The sequence below is a fragment of the Cuculus canorus genome, chromosome Z (genome assembly GCF_017976375.1).
Source record: "Cuculus canorus isolate bCucCan1 chromosome Z, bCucCan1.pri, whole genome shotgun sequence".
Taxonomy (NCBI): domain Eukaryota; kingdom Metazoa; phylum Chordata; class Aves; order Cuculiformes; family Cuculidae; genus Cuculus; species Cuculus canorus.
Genome location: NC_071441.1, coordinates 7,827,059 through 7,850,449, shown reverse-complemented (window position 1 = coordinate 7,850,449; position 23,391 = coordinate 7,827,059). Strand labels below are relative to the sequence as shown.

The window sequence follows — 23,391 nt, the reverse complement described above, 5'->3', positions numbered from 1 at the left end:
AATGTAGAAAAATGGGACAAAATTTGTTCAACATTTTGCAGTTCTTTAAATGTAAATCTACCCATAAGAAGAAAAGAATTTTTTGCCGACAAAGCATCATTTGTATAAACTTGCTCTTACTCTTATTTTAAACCCCTTGAAACTATGTATTTAAACTTAATCTGTGAGGGAAAAGAAAATAAGCGCTTTATATGGTCATGTCACAGTGATGTGAAAAAGTTGAGAGATGTGGCTAAGAAAGATTACTGTATTTACAATGTATTATTCATTGTACCAATACTGTGAAAAAGATTAGCCAAAAATGCTGAATTTTCCATGATTCGGAATTATTGTAATGTATTGGTTCCTGATGTTTGATCTGAAGAGAGACATGTTATCTTTGTCTTCAGAGCAAACCAGCCCCTCTACACCTTTTCCTGCTGTTACCTGTCTGGCAGATATTCACTCCTTTATAAGGAATTTACTGAATAGCTAGATGATAAGCACTAGTAATTCTCCATATTTTCCAGAAGGGCAAGGACCTAGGGAAAAGACAGAAACATGTCAAAGTTCCTCCCCAACTCACCTGTCTCATTCTCTTTCTGGGGTCAGAAATTGTGCCAGATCCGAGTGCTGTCGGAACCCATTTGTAAGTGAATCTATTTTAGGCTATTTTAGGAGGCAGTTTCTATCTATAAATGTCAAGCTTCCTGAACTTCTCCAAGGCACAGGCTCAGAAAAGAACAAGTCTGAGCTGGTGTCAATTCCTAAAAAGAAGTGGTGTTTTTCTTCTGGCTAGCCGTTACCTGGCTGAGCATATTCCGGCATACTTGGGATGGGGATGAGTGGGAAGAATTGGAAAAACTTGGTTGCAAGTCAGAAGTGTTTACTTACCTGAGTGGGACTGCTCACAATTGGTAATCAAACACTTGATGAAATAACTTGCCAACTTGAGGATTTTAATCTCTATTTTCAATTTTCTGTCTGTAAAACTGGGAAAATAATACCTAATTAACTCACAGAAATGTATGACATTCCCTTCATTAATATCTCTAACATCAGATGGCATTCTTGTACAAAAGCCTTCTAGAATTCAGTTGTCCTTTTTGAGAAAGAGATCTGGTGTCCCTATTGTAATTTCTATAAATTTAGAGCTTATTTATGCCTGCATAAGTAATGCCTGAAGTAGACATGCCGTTAAGATGAAATAATGCAATATAGCAGTAAATGGACCAAATTTGATGAACTCGCAATGCTCATGGGTTATGTGGTTACAAAAAAGAAAACAATTCCAAGATCTGAATTTTAATTTTATTGAAGATATGCTTTGAATATTTCATCTTCTCTCTAATTATGGTATATGATTCTAAATATTTTGTTAGCTGAGTAGAAGATTCTGTAACTAGGTATGAGGATAGTAAATGTTACTATATTTTTCTTTAGCCATGCTTCCAGGTAATGTCATGACAATTTTCAGTTGGTAATGGTCTTGTTCAACTAGTCTGAATAATAAAGTGATTCGCATTTAGTAGTGGCATTCTCGAATAAGCATGAATCACGAAGACTTTGCTCACATTGAATCTTTTACAGATTAAGGTGGGTCTGAAAACAGGGAATAGTGTGGAGTTCTTTTAATACCTCAGTTGTATTTGCAAAATACAATGTTTTTTTAACCTCTGGATTGTGTCCCAAAATATGGTCTTTATGAAATGAGATCTTGCAGCTGGCTTCTGAAATGAATCGGGAACACTGGAGATAAGCAAGTAGCTGCAGTGGAATGTGCTATTGTCATACAGTAATCTCTGTATCAGACTTTTGCTATTTCCAATAAACAAAACTAATCTGAAACTAACAATCATCATTGTGCTTTGAGTTCTACATCTTTTCCTTTGACTTGACACATTCCTAATGGAGCATACCTCCCATTTGCTGGCTGTTGCCTCTGTTCCTCACCATTTCTTTACCTGTTCCTACTTTTATGGGCTTTCTTTTGAGCTGAATTAGGAAAGAGAGAAAAAAAGTTTTAAAAAAATGCAACTATGTAGTCCCTATAACTGTTTTTACTTCCATTTCTGCTGGCCAAACTTGACTTAATTTTGATGTATGCCCACAAATGGAGCACCAGTTGCCGTACATTTGTGGAGGACTTCAGTCCTGTAGCATTCGCCTTTGTCCATGAGTCACACAGGCATTTCTACTGCTACAGTGAAATTTGAGTAGCAAATGAAGTAGACTGAGCTTATGGCGAGTGAACATAAAGAAAATTTTGCCCCCCTTGGTCAGCTGGAGAATCAAAGCAAAGATCGTCCTTTACCACTGGAGTCTTGAGTAAACTTTTTCCTGTTTGACTGCTGCAGATACGCCAAATTCTCATCCTTCAATCCTAGCCACAGCTGGATATGCAGCTGTCAGTGGGAGCTGAAGGTAGGCTGCCAGCTACTCCAGCGAAACCTCTACCCTGCGCATGTATTTTAGAGAAGTTCAGTCAGGAGTTTGCTATGACTTTGACTCTGAATTTAAATCAGGGAGGAAGTGACAGGATTTTCTGGAAAAGCCTGATCAAGAAGTTAGGCATAACTGTGCAGCTTTGATACACCAATGCACTGCATTCAATTTAATTATCATAATTCACAGCAACAACCTTTTAGATCGTGCTTTTTATTTTTGTTTGAAAGCTGATGTCAAAACATCAGTTTCTCAGTTACTGAAAAAGAACAAAGCAGACTTTCCAAAATGCAGAATATAATAAAAATATTGAAAATAAGTTGTCGTGCAACTACATGTGGGGTACTTTTGCAGTACAGATAACTCTGAAGAGTGGAGTATTCCTAAAGATGAAGAAGAGTAGTCACACTACCGCTGTCAAACAGCTCAGTTGTGTGTGACTATTGAGCAGGTTTCAAAAGTACAGGTATGACTACGTCCAGTTGGAGGTTGGCAGTAATTATCATCTGGCCTAACTGCTCATTTGCCATTAAAATGTATGCCTTTGTCATTAATTCTAAATAGAGTCAATGAGTTGTTTTGGTCTGTCAGACAAGTTCTGCTCTTAGCAGTAGTGTTCATGAACTGCAACTGCGTTAATGTCATGAGAGAGTGCAGCTGTCCATACTCCTGCCTCTCTGCAAACTTGCAGGTTAGTCCTAGAGGACCACCCGCTGTTAGTTTTCCACAGGAACCAATTTCTTGTTTACAGTTCTATAGTTTCAAAAATTGTATTTGTATTAGCTTAACAGATTTAATTGTCTCTGTTTCATGGATTTGTGAAAGCAAGTGTGCTCTAATACATTTCTAATAAGTTCATGAAAATTAAATTATTAATTTGAGATTATCTTTTGCAAAGTAGATCAGATTAGGACAAGAATAATCAGACATAAGTTATTGAGTTGTCTGCTGAACATGTTGTACTGCAGATACGTGATATGAAAGGTAAAACTTCTCTTTCTGTAACTTCAACTCCCAAACAGGTAAACTGTACCTAAATCATTTGCCATATAGTCTGTAAGTCTAAGATGGAGGTCAGTGTTCCGAAGCAAATCCCATGTTTTTCCTCTAAACTCTGTCTTTTAGAGTTTGAGGAAACCTCCTTATTAGCATTGAATTAACACTGAATAGTTTGTGTGGGGTAGTAGTCTCTTGTGGTACAAGATAGGTGACAAACGGCCTTTTTTTGTAATTAATGGCAATAGATTTTAGTTTGGGGAATGCCATCTTGTTGATTCTCCTTGCTTTCACTTCCTGCCGCTGGTAGTTGGCTGTCAGTGCAGCTCTATGTTATTGGTTTTCAAAAATAATCTGAGGAAAGACAGTGTGTGTGGCTTGATTTGTACATGAGGAATTTGTACACATACGTTGGCAGGGAATTCAAGAAGTTAGAGTGTAAATGTTAAATACAAAGATTTTCTCTTGAGCAAAAAATCACCTGTTGTCCAGTGGGACAGCCACATAAAAAACATTCAAGTATGAGCAATCTGGCTAAACTAGTGACAGAATTTAAAGTGTTTTCTGAACTGAAAACTGTTGTGCTGGATAGCTAGAGAGCTGAGCCATCTCCAGGTGGACTTGCAGGCATCCAACCCAAATATGAAAAGGAGAGTTAGCTTCCAAAATAAATTATTAGGAGTAGACATTTGTAGTAGACAAAGCCAAATATGTTTTCCCTCTTCAGCTTTTATATCAACAGATGATGGAAGTTGCTTAGTTTATACTGAAAATGTTGGAATGTGATAGTTGAGCAGAGTTGTCACACCTGTGTTATGCTTTCCTGGTCGTCTAGACATTCCAGCCTCTGTTCATTCCTGCGGATCTGAATCCATCACCTGTGCTTAATGCTTACGTCTGTTGAAAAAAGTAAATACTCCTCCAAATGTGTGTCATGTGCATGCTCTTCTAACTTCAAACAGGCCTTTTATTCTCTTGGGTTATGTGAAGTATATTGGTGTCAAGATAGAAAGATTATTTTCAAGGAGCCAGGTGTTCATTCTCTGAGAAGATTTTTTTTAATAGACCCACCCGTACATCTTCTGCTATTTTCAGCTATATCAAAGTGTGTAAGTGTATTTTTGACTATGGTACTGCAAGCTTTTCAGACATATCTATGAAGGATGCTACCCAATTTGTTGTAATGACTGTTTGTATGTCCTTTGTTGCAATATGGCTTGCAACAACTCAATTTCTTGATAATGAACCTTATTCAATCTTTAAAAAGATAAATTTATTCTTTGTACTTGAGACACTGATACCTCAGTTCACTCCTCTTTTCCGTACCTCGGTCATCTGTCATCTTTCCAAAGCTTCAAAACTTTCAAGAGAGTACAATGTACATCAGATATGAGAAGAGTAGTCTCTCAGTAAGATTGACCTGATCAGGAAAATTCCCTTCTTCTTTTCTTCTCCTCCCCTTTCACCCCAAATGACTCCTTCAGGAAACATCCAATGCTTCTGTAGCTCAGTGGATCAAAGTGCTTTATTGTTGGATCTTAATCACATATGAATGGCTCCAGAAGGGATCAGAGCTCTCTTTGTTCATTAGAGGCTTCTAGGCCAAAACCGGTGCCAGCAGCCATAAAGGAAATATGTAAACCTCTATTTGGTAATTCAGTGAACCGTGTCACTCTAGGTTGACCTCCACTTCTTTGCACAAACTTCCTTCTACAGGAAGGTGGCCTAGATCATGGTCCTAAAATATATTAAAGCTAGCAATTGTATGGAAAGGGATTTTTTTTTTCTTCTTTTTGATGTCCCTCTACTAATTTTTCTCCTCACAATCTCTTGCTTCTGAATATCATCAGCATTAATTACAAACTAGGATTCAAAGCGTTCCAGATTTATCCATATGAGATATAGGCTTGGTCTACATTATTATGGTATCGCTGCATCTTGCAGTCTGTAGTGTTTTGAAAAAAAAAATTAAAAATCCCACAAACAAATGTTGGTTGAGAGAGGTGTTTTTGCCTTCTGCTCTCCTCTCTGATTTGTAAGGATGCCTGTGGTGAGGTTAGTAGCATTCAGCCAAGCCCAGTGCACTGTGGAGTGGTCTGAACAGTAGCTGTTTCTAAGAACATAAAGAAATAGCTTTAAAATGTGTTTGAATGAGCAATGACTGGTAAGTTAAATAGTACTATTCCGTCACAAAGTATACTTATAAGAAAAAATCTAAAAGCTTTTTGAATTGTGCTGGTTATGTGTTTTATGCAGCTCGTATTTTACTCTCTCTCCCTTGTCCTCACTTTTTCATGCAATCACTCACTTGACTGTAGTGTTCAGTTTGCACAGGTGTGTGATTGCAAATGAACTTGAGCCTAACTTGCAGTGGTAAAAATGTATTATGCACAAGTGTGTGCCAATATCGAAGTATGAGGTGTAATGATAATGTAACAAATTGAGATGTTTTCGTGCGTAGAGTCTTGTAGTTGATAGCTAAAGTGCAATCTTATATCTTTCTTATACTGCTGTATTAAGCATGATTAAATTACGTAACTGGTGATAAGCTTACTGTTATCTCTAGATGTTAGGAGTGAAAGGAAGATAGAGAATGAGAAGTTGCATGTCATCTAGGGAACTTGTGCGCAAAAACAAGTGGGGTTCTTCATTGAATTATCTGTCTGTTACTGCCATGCTTTAAGACATCAGTGAAGAAGGAAAACCAAATGTCTTAGCTTATCACTTATATACTGTGGATAATGAAAAGCAAATAACTGAACTGTTTGTGTTCACCCTTCAGATTAGAAAATTCATTGTGAAAAGTAAATGACTGACTGAGTTTGTTCACAGAAATAAGGCTTGGTTTTTATATGACTTGGGACTCTATAGGGTATACTAGTAGAAAAAAATAACTTCAAATATAGTTTCATCAGCTTTTTTAGCATCATACACTGTATCCATAAATACTGACCAGACTAAAGGGGAAGAAACTTAATGTTTTAACTAGTATCTATTTAAAATTCACATATATTAACCTTTAATTAAAAATGTAATATAGAAATCATACTAGAAGTGTTATGGTGTTGCATATGTCTTGCATAAAATAAACAGAACCACTCTTCCCAAGAATAGATTAAGATCCAGTCAGAACAGCCTGCCAGTGGACTTCTTAATACGATCCAGTTAAACTTGTTTGTACTGCACTTGTCTTTAATCTAAACCCAGTTGATTGCATTTGTACTTTATTTTTACTGATAGATTCTGTTAATACATTATAACTCTTATCAAGGGAAGAAATTAGACATTTTTGTTTCCTGAGAGAAATGTTGCTTTGATTTTTTTCTGAGTACTGTCCAGTTTTCACAGTATCACAGAATCATTTAGGTTCGAAAAGACCTTAAGATCAAGCACAGCTGTTTTCAGTATACTCTTCAAGCACCATCAAGTCCATTTGCAGATCTGTGCTTTGTAGTTGGCAAACATCAAGATGATACACTATCAGCTGGGCTAGATTTTTTCATTTTAATATGATGTCATATCTGCTGTGATGGATTAGACATCCTTAGAAGCAGGAAGTTTTATTGCTTGTAAGTAATCTGAAGCCATTTTCTGTGATTGGTCTCTTCACACCTCTCTCCACTTCCCCTTTCCAGTTCCTGTTGCACTGCCTGTGGTCTGACTGACATAATGATGACACTGTCCTTTCTATTAATCTGTCTGCAGTTGGGCTTATAAAACAGATAAGTGTTGGTTGCAGTGTTCACTGGATGTTGAGTGAACTACTGTACAATGTGCAAATATGTCTTTATTCAAGGTCTGAGAATTTGGCAGTTTTGCAGTAGGCAGCATAATATATATTCTGGCTTTTCTGGACCAGTGGTATAAAACAGTTTATTTGTAGTACTGATGTTTTTAAAAACTGTTGTTAGTGCTTCGTCTTGTAATGAGGTAATTTCTTATTTGAGAGGACAATTGGAAATGTTCTGTTAGTAAGATTTCAAATTTTAGCTGTTACAAAGCAGACTTTGTTTTTGTTTATGTCACTAAAGCATCTGTGACTTATTAGCAAAATATTGTTACTATACTGGTCATTATAAACCAATAGAACCATTTTCCAGTTGTGGAAGCAAACATAAAGCACTAGTTTGCAAATTCTAGTCTGTTCAGTTCCCTAGCGTTGTCTGTCTGGCGGTGTTTCTAGGACCATGCTAAACATTCAAATCTATTTCAGTCTAATGTTAATGGAGAACATATTTTTACCTTTACTCTTTTATATATGTTTAACACCGTTACCTCCTTGCAATGGTTTCTTCTTTTTCTTTGAAATCTGGACCACTGTAAAGTTGAAAACTGAGTCCCTGAGATGGAGATTAAGGAATATTCAGTAGCCTGTTGCTACTTCTAATGCCACCTGCTGCTTAAGAGGCATAACAAAATAATACTACTAAATATAACTGGAAGTGTCAGGTGTAAAACCAAAATATAGTGCTACTTTCAGTCTATAGAAAAATAGCAGCTCACATTTATTTTTGGTGTCTGTGGCTGAAAGATGTTCTATTTGTTGTTTTATTGCCTTTGTACTGCTTTGGAGATGTATAGGCTATGGGCGAATAACACTAGATCCTCTACCATACATCTTGGTGTAGAAATGGCAGAATAGTTTAATCATATTAAGTCTTGCAATTACTGCCCTACAAATGACTATCCGTTCTTGATGAGTTTTTCATTCAAGTCACCCTTGACCTCATAAAATACGAAACTCATACTGAAACATAGGCTATATAATGCCAGATTTTTTCCCATTTTCAGTTTATGCAGTTAACTTATATCAAGTTTAAAAATAATGCTTTAAAAGAATCAATTTCATGGTGAGTGCATCCAGTCAAACAAGTCATTTAAACAGCATCTTACTTGTGTGTAGCAGACCGTTTTACAAGTAACTGAGAGTTTTACAAGCCTGTGTTTCAGACAGGGTAATTGGTTGTTTCTTATATGTGAATTTGGGGCTTAAACTCATTATCTCCAATATACAGAGCCTTTCCTGTGCTGTTATGGAGTACTTAGTTAAGGTCGTTTTAGCTGTAGTCATATTTAATAGTTCCTTATCAAGAAGTGATGAGATGGTGCAAATTTCAAATATGTTCTCAAAAGCTAGTGATGTACAGTATAACCTTTTAGCTTCTCAGTAGTAGTCAAAAAACTTATCATAATATCAAGAAAACTTAACTAGTAGTTGCAAATGTGCAGAATGAAGACTTATTTTGAGCACCAGAACCTCAAAATGTAAATAATTGATTGTACCTTCATTAGACCACAATTTTGAATAGGTAGCTTACTCTGTATGGTGAGTGGAGAATGCTTGGAAAAATCTGTTGCATTAAGATATTTTAGTCAACTGATACTAATCCTCACATCCTTTAAAAAAAATTGTCAGCTATATATTTGCTACATACAATTTCTTTTCCAGTGAGAAGCTTACTCCAGGACCTGTTGATAAAAGTATGAGTTGGATTCAGAGGGAAGGAGCCACTTGTCGGCTTGGAGAAGCCAGGTTTCCCTTCTGCTGGAAGCACTTAAAAATACCTGCTTTTGTTTTTCATTGGTACAATCATGAGAAACAGGACATTACCAGGACAGAATCTTCCTGCCTTCAGGTGCTTTTCTTCAGAAATAATCTGCCTTTGCAGTAACACTGTAAAGACATTCCACAGTCATAGGTGTACAAAGGCAAGTCTGAATTCACTTAATCAAAGTAACAGTAGCTTTATTACAGATCCTGTTCTAAGCATCTTCAATGTTTTTATCAATAGCCCTCCTTAAAGTAGGCTATAAATTTTATAGGTGCATTCTCTCTGCCCTAGAATTTGGGCATTCTTTGGAGACAAGTGTGGGGCTTTGGAGTATGGGGGTTTTTTATGTAAATGTTGATACCCTCTCTAAGATTCAAGCAGATCTTTTTTCTTTTATTTATATGCAACTGCTGATCTACTTAATCTTTTGGCTTGAACACTGGGTCAGAATAATGTAGGGGAAATGGTATCTTGATGTAGTAAATGAAGAGTATTCATTACACTTTTGCTTGTCCCTTACCATGGGACCTTTTTGCTAAAAGACTTCTCAAGACGGCTAGAAAACTCCCTGCTGCAACCTATGGTAATATAAGGAATAGCGTTGGAGTTTGGAAATTGAGAGGTTCTCACCTATTGCCTTTAAGTTCAAACATCAAAAGGACCATACAGTTCTTCAGCATGTCATTGTATTTATCCATCTTCTCAAAATTCTTTCTGTTTATCTCTGGCTTTTCCAGGATCATTGCTGCAAACCTCTGCATTAGTTCACTAATACCGCTTCCTTGTACTGGAAATAGTTCAATTATCTGGCTTAAAACATCCTCTTTTAGTATAAAGTGCTCTCTTTTTTACATATCTATGATTGTTTCATGAATCATCTTAGAGGTAGTGACAAACTGGTTTTGCACGTGGATGTTCTTTATACCTCTGTGTACAGGACTGTGTCTAATCTGAACTTTGTAGTTTTCCTCTTTTTGTCCTAATGCTTTGTGAAGGAACCTGGAAGCTGTGAGAGGCCTTACACTAGCAAGATCTTAGTCACAGAGTATGAAGGTGTTCTGCTATATTTCTAGGTGGAGAGTCGGTAAAAATCAAAAAATGGAGATGAGTCTAGAGCTGCCGGGAATACTGGTTTAAAGCAGTTGCTTGCCATTTGGAAGCATCAGCGCTTCGAAAGGCTGGTACCTAGAAAACCAGATTTGCTTCCTCTTACCACAAGGCAAGGAGGAAATGGTTAATTGTGATTAGTTCTACGTTTCCATTGTCTCTGTGTGGACATCACATAACTAATAATACACCCAATAGAGGTCCTGAAGGCAGGTTGAAACCATCCTACATTTATACACTCTGCTCTGTATCTGGTACAGAACAAGAGAAATAGACATGCGGCTGTCTGATTTTCTGTATACGAGGACATGCATCTTGTAGAACCACAGCTACTGCTGAATAAATATTTTTTCTTGTTGTGCATACTGGCTGTTGGCTTAGAATGATGCCAGTGGTCTAAATGTGGGGAACCGACCACAAAGCTCTTAGAATTCCTGTTCTGTGCTGTTGATAAAAGAATACATATCCATACGGTGTTTTGGTGCTTTGCAGACATGGGCACAGTATACAGATGTTATTTTTTCAAGTGCTAGATTTGTATACATATTCAGGCAAACGCAGATGAATCATGACATATGCACCTTTCCAGATAATACAATTTAGCTGTTATCTGAATAGAAAACATGCTGTTTACAGGAGAGATGTCATAATAAGGATTTATCTTTGGACTTCTCGTAATTCTAAAGGTTATTTTGACACTCAGCATCACAGGTAAGCTTTTTTTGGTGGGAGGAGAGAAGCAGTGAAACCTCAGCACTTGTGTACCTGTGTGTCTGATTTTGTTACTAGTTGAAACCACGGTTAATGCTAGGGTATTTTGCTGCTGAAATCAGCATACTCTTAGTATTATATTCTGAAGTAAACCATGCTTATCTACAGTCTATTTTAAAAAAAAATACAAAAACTGCAAAGCTCTGAAAGATATCTGCTTAAAGATCTTGAGTGTTGAGTTTCTACTAGTTACTTGTATTTCTTCGGCTATTTAACTGGAGTTATAACAAAAAAACAAACCTGAAGCTAGAGATGAATGGTGATATAGTAAAACGTTTTAATAGGTTCCTTGTAAAACTAACTTTAAATATGCTTTTTTTTTTTAAACAAACTATCCTAAATCTAAATTTATCTTAAATTCAATCAGCTATTTTTGGTATATCTTAAGAATGTATTTGAGTGTGAGTCGAAGCAATAAGAGCAGTAAATTAAAGGGTTAGTTGTAGTCTTGTTGTAGCCAATCTTATGTCTAATTTCCACTTCTGATTATTTCTTTGGAATAAACTAAAGAAGTAAAGATGTAGATACTAAAACATTTTACTGTGCTTTCACTGCACTCATTTTTGTACAATGTCACCTTCTCTGTTCTTGTCGTTTAACTCGTCACTCAAGAAGGGGTGCTGTTTCGCTCACTCTAGGGTTGGATATTGTGAGTCCTTGTCTTCTTTGTCCAGTCCAGCATTGATTGTATGAATCTTCATCTGAAAGTCTGGTTTTCTTGACATATATGTGCTGCTGCGGTTCTCATGTTATCTCTGTGTCTTCCAGTTGTAGAAAAAGTGTATGCATATATAAACAGCATATGCTGGGTGAATGAGACATGGAAAGCATAGGTGTATGTTTCCAGCAGCTATCCAATTCTTACTATTTCTTTTGAACAAATCAACATAATATAACTAAAGAAATCTAATACACCATAGTACGTTTTTGCATGGTGAAGAGCTGACAGATGCTAGTAGCTCCTCGAAGCCTATCCTTGCTTCCATCCACATTTATGCAAATACCAGTAGTACTTTTGCACCCTCAGCAGTTTTATGACCTCACTCTCATTCATCATATTTATTCCAGACCCATTACAACATAACCATATGTATCTATATAAAAAAATACTTAACCATTTTAAAATTCTTCCACGTTCTCCGTCTTGATAGATGATGCAATGTTTTATATTGTTCAGTAAACACCCGTCTGCATTCATCTTTGCTCACTCCCCTTTTTCTTGTCTCACACTTGCATTTGCCAGTACTGCGTGATCTCTGTTTCAAACAGCATGTCTGTGCTGATTTGCCAGGCATCCTATTTCTTCATTCAGAACAGTTAGGGATCTTCTTTAAAACACATTTCTTTCAGCAGTCACTTGCAATGTGAACAGTGTACTGTCTTGTGGCCACTGGAGAGAACAAGAATGGAAAAGCGCACCTGTTTCACAAAGCACTGTGTAAATTATTTTGTGGAATATGTGTGAGTGACTGTATTCCTCTTTGTAAGGACTTAAGAGCTAAAAATATTGGCTAGGTCTGTTACTTCAGTTGGAAATGTTTCATGTAATCTTTTGTAGAAAGCAAAATAATAATAATAATAATAATAAAGATTTCAAAGTGTACAAAGTAGAAATACTAATTTGAAAAGTATTCATGACTACCTGTGAGGAGCTGTGCAAAAAGACTTCTGATGGTTTTGGAATCTTCTCTAGAGAAATTGCATACCCTGCTATCACACAAATAGAAATTCTAAAGAAGACAGTCTTCTGTTTTCTTTCAGTTTTACTTCAGCAGGTGTTATTTTAAAAATCAGTAATGAAAGCAGCTCAGTTACACAATTCTGATTATCATAATATGCACGTAATTGATTCATTGCAAGTTCTTAATATTGCACATGCAGACTTTGTATGCAGTGACACATAAAAGTTAGCTCTTCAGTGAATCAGTATTTAAGAGTATTTTTGTGTCTGATAGTGTTGTTTAACGTCGGCTGGCATTCCTAGGAATAGCTCAGTGCATAGCTTTCTACAGACCACAGCACATCACCGTCTCCTCCCATTAACTGAGGCACTTTAATTCCCCTCCGTATTGCGTAAGAGATATTCCATTTGGAGTGAATAAATATGAGGGACAGGTGTTTTAGGAGGAGTGCTTATGAGACATAGGTACATTACAAGGATCCCTCTAGACATGGGTGAGATCACTGCTATGAAGAAGCATGCAAGCAAGCACATGTGAAGTATCTTTTCAGGAGGAAATTAAGTGTGTTTGTAGGAAGAATAAACATTGTGAAAGTTCTGCTGACAGTTTTGCACCTTGGAGCAGCTGTTCTGGTCAGACAAGAGGTTCTTTTTAGCCGAGTGGGGTGTCAGATAAAGAGATTTCTAGTAGATTTTTAGGGGAAAGTATGAAAAGTGTTAACTCCCATACAACAGTGGATTGAGCTAGTTGATGTAAGATGAAGTGGCTACCGAGCCATTCAACCCACTCTTATAGATCACTATATTCAGAACAGGACTAGCAGAAAAGCATGTATAGGAGTTCAAGAGGCTGTGCAGTTTGCAGTCCAGCATGCTAACATAAACTAGAGTGGATTTCACTTTACTTTTTAGCATCAGTGGTGGTTTAAGCAGTGGGTTCCACTCTATGGTTAGTAGGTCAACATTTGTGGTTTCTATTTAACTTGCCAGAATTTCTTTTCTTTTCTGTTTTCCATTTTTAGACATGACTTCTTTTGCCTCTAATACCATCCTTTTCCTTACTGCAACTGTTGAAGCTTTTTTTTGTTGCTTTTAAAGTCTTCTGTAGCAGTATAAATATACTTCAAGTCTCTAATTACAGTATTCTTTTCTATGCCACCTGCAAGCATTTTTACCTTTTTAGCTGCACAGGTAATTTTCTGTAAGTTACTCATTTTATGTAGTTTCCCTTTTTAAAACTTAATGCTATGTGATGTACTTTTGGCTTGTTCTCTTCTCCAAAGATACTGAATTTGCACATGCTTTGGTCACTGCTACAGGCAGCTCATCTGTTGTTCATGGACTTAGCAATCAAAATTGTCTTTCTGTCCTTCGTCTTCCAAACATTTGCTCCAAAAGGCAGATTTTTATGATGTCCGAAAAGATAATTTCAGCATCACAGCTCCATGAAACTTTCATAATGTGAACATGGGGAACCCCAGTCTCCCATTATTACTGCATTTCTTTTCCATACAGATTTGGGATTGATGAATGAACCATTTCTTGTGGTTAATCCATGGATTCAGCAAATTAGGTAATTTTAGTTTAATTCATACCTCCATCAGTCACCCTCTTTCAGTGTTACTTGCTTAATCCTGTAAGGATTTAGGCTAGTGGTGACACTGATGTGACTGTGCAGCTTTTAGTTAAATATAATATACATGTATTGTTCCATTTTTTTTTCCTCAGTAAAATCATTCAGTAAAATAGCAAAGGGTGAAAAAATACTTCATCCATTAAGTTCTCCAAATACTGCCTGGTAATGAAAATTTTGTGTTTGTTTAGAACAGATTAATCAGAGTGGGTTTGAAGCCTTTTTGTGTTGGTGAAATTTGGTATTAGAATTCTGAATTTGAATGAACAATACTAATCGCGGTCAGCTTATTTTCATGTTGAGTAACAGATAAAATGACTCTGTATTCATATAGTACAGTATGGAAGTTTTCCTGTACATCTTATGTTCATATGTGTTGTGAACTAGCAAGATGAGGTTCAGTAATAGAACACATAAAAGCTTTCGCCAGGGCCTGGTCACTCAGCTTACGTATATCAATTTAGTAACATCAGTTCCATGCTGCTATGCTAATTTACTCCAGCTGAAGTTCTGGGCACCAATCCTTTTATTGTTTCTTGACTTTTCTAGCACATAGGTTAAGCAACATTTGATAACCATATGCTTAGTGTATTGTGCCAGTAGAATAGGACTTAGACGGTGGAGTGTGAGAAGAGTGGGAGTAGATGCAAACATGTATTGTTTGATTTTATTGACTTAAGAATGTGGCACAAACACAATGTCAGCTTCTCTATAAAACAAAGCCCCCATGTGGATTCAAGACATACAGTGAGATCCTGTGAAACAGTGGTAAAGAAGTCTTGAAATTATGTGGATTTAATTGATTGTATTTTCTTCTAAGGTTATGTCTTAAAAATTCAGCAATACAAAAGTAAATGCTTAAAAATGCAAAGCCAATATGTAGATACACATTTAACGTGTCAGACATCTGAAGCATGTTTGAGTCTTTATATTTTGCTTCGGCATCCATGAACAGGCAGAAGGATTTTCACCACTTACGCAAGAGGGAAGACAAAAGAACTTCTCTGAGAAATGCAACTGCTAGTGCAGTTGAAGGGAGCTGTAAAATAGTTACTGCTGATTATCTGATTATGCAAGAAGTACCTAGGTGAGGGAGTATTCAGATGATTTCAGCTGCATTTGGATATTTTGGTGGTGGGTGTGCACCCTTATAGGAAATTTGGTAGAGAACAAGTATGAGTGATGGTCATGGGGGCAGAAGGCAAATAGACAAACAAACGCAGATAGCGAGCTCAGAGATTCCAGTGGAAAACTCAACTGTATAAACACTGTTGGGCATCTGATTGTGTCAATCTATTTTCATGTAGTTGTTGCATTTCTTCTACGTAAAATAAAGGTTTACCTTTTAAGTCTTAGAAAACTCGTCGACTTTGCTTTTAGAACTGAATGACACCTTGTGAGTTAAAGGAGGGAGAATTTATAATAAGTTGTAAAATATTTGTGTCTGCAGACTTCTCTCTGGCAGTTTCAAAGTCATAGAATGTGCTTGCAATGTTCTGGAATTCAGCAAACTCCACTGTGGTGTGAAGTTTAAATGAGGAAATACACTAACATACTAAAGAGAGACCCTTGGGTTGTGGAAAATAACTTCTATGCTACTTCTGGTTTAGTTATTTATTATTTGTAAGTAAATTAGTGTTACTTTTTTATATTTGGATTAGAGGAAAGTCATCTACCAGATTTTTTTTCTCTCTGTAGGTGTGAACAAAATGGCTGTTACTTATATGGATATAAGCAGTTACGCTTTTATGCCATTATTACAATTTCCCATTTCAAAAGCCATTTTAATTTTAGCATTCATCTAGGGCCTATTAATGCAGATAATCTGAATTGTTCCTTAGGTGTGGGAAATGGTGACAGCACATTGCTGATTTTGTTACATTTTGATTATACACCTAGAAATAGGAAAAAATACATTTTTATGAACATTAGGCATCCTAATTTATCTGCACAAGTTGTTTCACTAAATCAATTGATGCTGGTTTACTGCTGAAATAGAAATGCTATATTGGCATCTGCAATCAGACTGAATTATAGTTTAAAGTCGTTTAAAGTTGTGTTTTTCTTGGCTGGAGAGCACCTTGGTAAGCAATGACATATTTGCACAAATGCACCATTCAGTGCCAGTCTGCTTAATGCCATCATTTCCATACGTATGTGTTTCTAGATAGTTAGTGCTTTTAAACCCAAGCACTCCCCTTACAACGTAATGACCTTTTTCTAATAATTTCTTCATATGGTGTATCCTAACTCAACAGGCTATGTAAGACTGGGGGAAGACTTCAGGCAGCTCAAGGAGCTGATGGCGGTAGTCTTCCAGTAGAGGGGGTGTGGTGGACGTACCCTGGGTTGTGGGTCTGAAACATCTTAAATTACTCAACCATATTTGTCAGCTTAACACCAGCAGCCTGCTTTATCAGCTAGCTGCACTGACACCTTGCTTTGTTATGCTTCTGTGCAGCTCGTACTTCCTCCCCTTATTTGGCGGTCAAGAAGGCTGTTGCTGAAACAGGCAAAAGACCTGCCTTACCCTACTTCTCCAGTATCAACTATGGTTGATAGCTTTAATTCAGTATATTAATGGGGGTAAATTCAATTTCATGTCACTTCAGCTCTGGAGAATTGGCAATGTATCACTTAAAGAGATTAGTATTTAGGCTCTGATCACATATAGTCATGTTAGCGTGTCGGATACTAATACAGCACTGAGATAGCAGTACTAAAATGTAGGTATGTTCATACTAAAACAATGGTTGTTTAAGTCCCATTTACTTCAACTTCTATGTTTTCTGAAGTTTTTTGAGGGGAAGTGAATGTCCGGTACTGTGCTTCATTTTCAAATGTTTGCAGGTTGTTATTAATAAAATTTTGCTGTGTTGGAAATAGATTTTTAAAGCTTTTACCTGTGTCTTAGGTGGGGAATGATCTCAAACTCACCATTTTTTCCCTGGTATTTGTTACTGAACACTCTGTTTGAAATTCCTTTCTAAAAAATAAGAAAACCTGGCACATTATCATGATTGAATTCTGATTTATGTGAATTGATAAAACTACAGTCACTTTCTTCTATTAGAATACAATACTAGATAAACAAGTGTTGTACACTGTCAGAGCTGCATAGAGATGTTGGAGGTTGTTTGGGCTTTTGGAAACCTTTTTAAATATTTTTTTTTTTTTTTTTATTCCTCCTGCACATGGAGCCTTAAACAGTGTGGCTCCAGTTGCCTGTCTAGAGCCTCTGCTGTCTGCCACAATACGAGTAACTGTTCCTGTTGTTGTTCATATTTGTGGTACAGTCTGTGATAGAAGAAAATTAAGAATGTTTGGCAATTAATACAAGGAAAAGGAATGTGCAAACTAAGTCAGGACTAAATATTTCTGTTGGTATGTTTACAACAGCAAATAGTGATGGATATTATTTTGAATCTAAAATCTACATATCTGTTTTGACAAGTCAAACATGAGTAGACTTTTGGATCAAATAGTGTTGGATTAAATACTATCAAAGACTAAATTTTTATGAAAACAGTAATCTCTGAACCAAAATAACCCATAGACTGCTGTCTTCTTCTAAGAGACATTAAAAATATGTTTTGATATTGTACTTGCTATTTTGAAGTGATTGGTCTATACTACTAAATGAAAATCTTTTCTTTCTCAGGCTTTCTGTGAGTCTGTATTTCTGTCTCAACAGTTGGAGTAATTAGCATAAGTGATGATTAGTATTTCCAAGAAACTGCATCTTCTTCAGCTGCTTTGTCAAGGCTTATAATCACCTTAAAACTTGCGATTCTGAATTACTTTATATTCTTATGCCTCTTTGCTGCATGGTTGCTGCAGAAGTAGAAGTGTTATTTAATCAAAAGTTTTCTTTCTTTATAGACATTATTAGGCATTGTTAGTAGGCAACTGACGTCTGCTGGAACATGCTGGATTTTGAACTAAGATGATTGTAGAAAATCATCATGTCTCATGTATAATACTTATCTGTCCTAATCACATTAGTCTTCTATGTTTAATTTTAGAAAAACTAACTGATTTTGGAAGAATTTTTATTTTTCTAGTGTTCTCAAGGTCGTTTAGAAACCCTTTGCTGTGGCTCACCTTTGACTGGAGTGTTGCAGATTTGTACATTTCTGACAGTTGATTTCTGTAGTGTGGTGACAAATTCTGCAACTTAAGTGTTTACCAATAAGAGTATGTTGAAACATACAGCCATAGCATCAAAATACAAACATAAACTAAAATTTCTAAGTTACTTTTGTTGTCTTGACTGGTTTTGAAAATTTGTTTTGTGTGCATTGCTCTTTGCCTTAAGTTTCTAAGTTTCTTCCCCAGACCTCCCATGCTGTTAAATGTATGGGTAGAGTGGTAGCTTCCAAGCAGGTCACTCACCCCTAAAGAAAACACTTTCAGGTCACGTCATATAACCTGTATTATAAGAACAGCTGTGGGTAAGATTCTAAAAATGAGTATACTGATCTTCTTACATGGGTTTTTTTTTTTTTTGATGTTTAGTTTAGGTTTGTTTTTTCAGATGAGAGACAGAGAATTGTCATTTTAATATTAATGCATTTGTCTCTTTTTTTTTTTTAATAGATAAAAAAATATTTTGAACTTGAGCCACTGGCACGTGGAAAGCGCTGGATCCTTAAACCCTGCTCCTTGGATGATATGGAGGCAGTAAAAGACAGCTTCTCCCTTCTAATAAACTTGCTAGAAGAGAGAGACTTCGAACCTTCGAGAATGTGAAATGCAAGAAAGAAGAGTGGTTCTCCAGGCATCGCTGTACCTGCACATTCTGCTCACAACTTAATACTGGTGTGGTATCAAGACTGAGTTGTGATATGTTGTTCATACACAGTTAGTGCAGAATGTCCTTTTGTTAAAATAAATATTCTGTGAATCAGGTACACAACTATTTCCAGTAGAGTTGTCTACACTACTGAAATAGGGAGTTCCTCTTTGTTTACCACTATTTCTGCACAGTGCATGTTGCTTTCTTGTCTTGTGATCATCCTTGATGGGAAGTTTTACACGCACAAGATAACATAGTCTGTAAAGGAGGAAATCTACCTGCTATCTTGGGTTTTGAAAAATAACTAATGTCTTAAGGATTAGTGAGACTAATTTATATCAGCTTGTTTACTGACCCCATAGTAAAGAAAGCACAGCCGCTGAGAACCTTAATAGGACATCTTAAAGGCAAGCAGTTCCATCTTAATGCTCAGGTTAGTGCTCGAGTTTTATAAAGTGAAAACACAGTTGACAGATTGGTTGATTCTAAAAGTCACAGCATGAACTTGTCAAAGGCAGAACTGTTATTTTGCTGAAGTTTCCCAAAAAGTAAATTAGCTAATGTGTGCAGATAACTGTATTTGAGAAAAATAGGTGACATAAACAGGTGGTATAAGTAGCAATATTTTTAGAAAACATGCACAAGTTGGATAAAGTAATAATTTTCATTGAAAGTAGTTTTCCGTAAGGGAAGCAAGCAAATGTCTGTTAATTCAGCTGTCGAGGCTTTATAACCAGTTAGAAGTGTGACTGATTTTAAGTAAGGATTGCTTCCTTTGTCACTCACTCTCAGAGTACTACTGTTATCATAACATTGCCAAGGCATCAATACCATAATTAAGGGCCTTCCAATGTTTGTTCTATAAGCTTGTCTTTTGAGGGGATTATAACTTCTTCTTTCAAACTTCCTCTGGGCTAAATGTTACTTAGAAGACAAAAAAGTATTCATTGGAAACAACATTTGTAACACATTTGGAAAAATCCCATTTGGTTCCAGTAACACAGCGCATATTTTGTCTTTCCAAGTTTTCCCCCGTGTAGGTTTGCAGTTTTTTGGCTGCCTTTTATTGATTCTTTTAAAACCTTACAAACCAATTTTGTCCACTAAAGAAACATACCAGGTCAATGGTTTATCATTAAGTCAGTCACAACAGGGTATGTGCACATCAGCCACTGGACTGGTGCACACCTTTGGATGTTGTGCCTTGCGCATTCAGCTGACCTCATGCATGGGCGTCTGCAAACACAAACTGTAGTGATGTGTCAGTGGTTCCTCATTGATTCTGCTTGTGTTTTGAAACTTGTAACTCCTTTTTTTCAGGTCGTTAAGCAACATGTCTTTCCATTCTAAGCATTTATTTTTTTAAGCTTGAATTCTATTATTCTCACTAGTTTATTTGGGAAAAAGAAAATGCCAAGGATCAGCTTTTAAAGGCTTAGAAAAACCATTTCTCTGTTACTTGCAATTATATTCTGTTAAAACAAAACATTTCTAATAGGTTTTTTAGTTTACTTTTCAATTTCCATGGATAATTTACATTGCTCCCTCAGAATTATTTCTGCCCGAATGCATGGCCTGATGATTACTATTTTAACTTGCTTCCTATTATCAGAAAGAAGCTGGAAAAACTGGTAAGCTCCGTGTTTAGTTTTGTGATAGGTTAGTTAGAAAGCCTGAAGGGCATCTCTTCTTGCTTTGTTTTGCTTCTCTTTCCTGCCAGGTTAATTGCCTCACTCCTAATACTCTTGGAAATACCCAAAAACTGGAATTGTTCATTTTAAAACACAGGGGGAGTGCTGTGTTGGTTCAGTTTAGTTCTCTCTGCACGGGTTAGACAGGACTCAGCTGCCCATGAGTTTCTCTTGAGTGGGTTAAGGAGGCTCCTTTTCCTGGATTTAAAGGAACTTCTTTTAAGAGGCATTGGGTCTAATTTACTGTTCCACACTTTCTTAGTAGACGTGAGCTACATAGTCCCCAGATTTCCACAAGGTCCTGAGATTTCTGTCCTGTTTAGGGACAATGACAAATAAATAGTGGTGGGAAGGAGTGAGAGAGTTATTTCCCAGAGAAGGAAGGCAGTTTAGGGAGGCATAAAAAGGGGATTCAGAACTTCTACTGCTTTTTCATTGTGCTGTGGATGAGAGATGATATTTTTTTACTGCTTTTCCTCTTCTTTCCCATATTAAAGTTATGGACCAAAATGTACAGCAAATAAAAAGAAGTCCAGCTCTATAGCATTCTTAAAACCTTACTTCTTTATACCATCAGGGAGTCTGGTCCAAAAACTTTAGAGTTTCCAAGTTACATTTTGGTTGTGATTTCCCAACTATGCACTGTTGGAAGGTGCTACATGCCTAACATGCAAAAGGCCCGAGTTAGTCAATGAGAATATGGCTTTGGCATATGCCAGTAGCCACTCTGACCAGGGCCTTTTGATGTTTAATGCTTTTTCTTTAGGAAATTACCAACTGTAGAGGAGAAGTGATTTTTTTTTTTTCCAAAATGATTTTGAATATGCTTTTTCTTACTAATACAGAGATCATTCCTCACCACAGGTTGAAGCAATACCTCATAACAGCTTAAGGCTAAGACCAACTCTTAACTTTACTTTGAATGTAGTTCTTCTGTGGTTTTGTGTTGTGGATGGACTTAATGGATGTGTACCTTTTTAATGTCTATATATACCTTCACCTTTTTACGGAGGAATTAAAAATGTTCATAGCAGCTCACATCACACTTCCTAGTCTAAAGTATTGTTGAATGCTCTGGCTGTGGTAGAATACATGACACCATGCAGCTTTTATTCAGCTGACCAATCTCAATTGTTTCTTTTTCTTTTCTTTTTTTTTTTTTAATCTTTTCACATGTGTTCATCGTTTAGATGAAATAAACTTGGGCACTAGGCTCTACTTTCCATGCAAGTTTGTTAAGGAGTGAGCATCATCTTTTTAAAAAAGATATTGTGCTTTAATGTTCTTTAGCCATCTGTTAAATTACTTTGTGTGCACGTGTGTGTATGTGTATGTGCCCACATTGGGCTTCTTCTCAGACCTGTAGCTGTCTGCAATGTCTCAGCCGTCAGAATGAAAACATTATCAATCAGTACCCAACAACAGCTGGTTTTGACAAGCTTCTGTCTGCTGCCTAATGCTTTACAACTTGTCAATAAGACCTCTTTGTCTACCGACTCTGAGCTGGTAATCTTACTGCTTCCATGTTGTGTCCTGTACTTGTACTTCTAGCATTTGTATGGAAAAAAAAGTTGAATCTTAAGTGAGATTTGATATTCTTTCTTGCTGTATAATGCTCCATGTGTATCTTAGCTTGCCTCTTCAAATGCACCATAAAGAAATCTGTGATGTATTATTTCATTTAACTTCTTGCATTTCATTATATTTATAGAAGTTGCAGATTTTTGTACCGTATTAGTTAATACAGTTGCCTTTTTGTAATGGCAATTAATTTATATTACAAAAGTTTGTATCTTACTGTAGTTGAAAGTATTAGTTAATTGCCATAATATCTTGACTTTATAGTAAAAATACAGTGTCTATACACAGAAGCTGACCCGTTCAAGTGTTCGAGTGGACAACTGCTGACATGAGGAACTTGTACCGTTTGTGATTTATACATGATTTCCACTATCAAAAAAAAAAAAAAAAGAAAAAAAAAGAAAATAAACACTGTGTAGCGTTGAGTTAATTAGTTTGGATTTCTTGGGTAGTAGCTGGTTTGGGTGTATAGTATATTACCCTGATTTTGAATTTTCAAGATAAATTATTTACTCCTAGGCAAAAATAAATATTACTGTATAATTATTGTTAAGTTTTACATAGTTACACATTTACACACACACACATATATATATATATAATAGGAACTTCCAAAAATTGGCTGATGTATTTCCACAGCAAGACATCGTTACTCTAGAAATGTGTCTAAAAGATATTGCAGGTTTTTTGGTGGAACAGAGATTGGAATAACCTCTACACAGTTATTCCATAATGCTAAACTGAGGGATGTGTTTATATGACTGGCATTATTTTTAAAGAAAATGACATGGCAAAGGACCAGGAAAAAAAGCTACAGAAGTTGATCAAAGGGTAATACTATGGAAAAAATAAAAACTTGCTGAGAAAACTCAATGTTATCCTATCAAACACCTTGAGTAGAAGATACTCTCACAACCTGAGTTGTAGCAGCTGATGGAAGTACAGCACAGTTGAGCCAGGTGGGAGCTGCTGACTGAGCTACTGACCTACTCTTTTTTAATCTTTAAATTTGCCTCTTACCAAGACCAGGACGGTAATGAAAAATTATTGTGAAGTCAGAATATATTTTTATTTCTTTTTTTTCATATAAATAGAAACAGAAAATCTACTAATCAAACCTCATTTGATAGGTTTTGAAAGAATTTTCATTAGCTCAT

The 23,391-nt window shown here is 36.3% G+C and overlaps 1 protein-coding gene across 3 annotated transcripts in view; it reads left to right on the top strand.

Moving 5' to 3' along the window:
• The window catches only part of ARL15 (ADP ribosylation factor like GTPase 15), a 217,971-nt gene extending 198,986 nt beyond the window's left edge, over nt 1–18,985 (top strand). For all 3 annotated transcript variants that reach the window (XM_054053547.1, XM_054053545.1, XM_054053546.1), the window contains one exon: nt 18,764–18,985. In XM_054053547.1, coding sequence (XP_053909522.1) covers nt 18,764–18,916 — 153 coding nt within the window. In that variant the 3' untranslated portion in view covers nt 18,917–18,985. The remainder of the gene's footprint in view (nt 1–18,763) is intronic.
• Nucleotides 18,986–23,391: the final 4,406 nt, after the last annotated feature.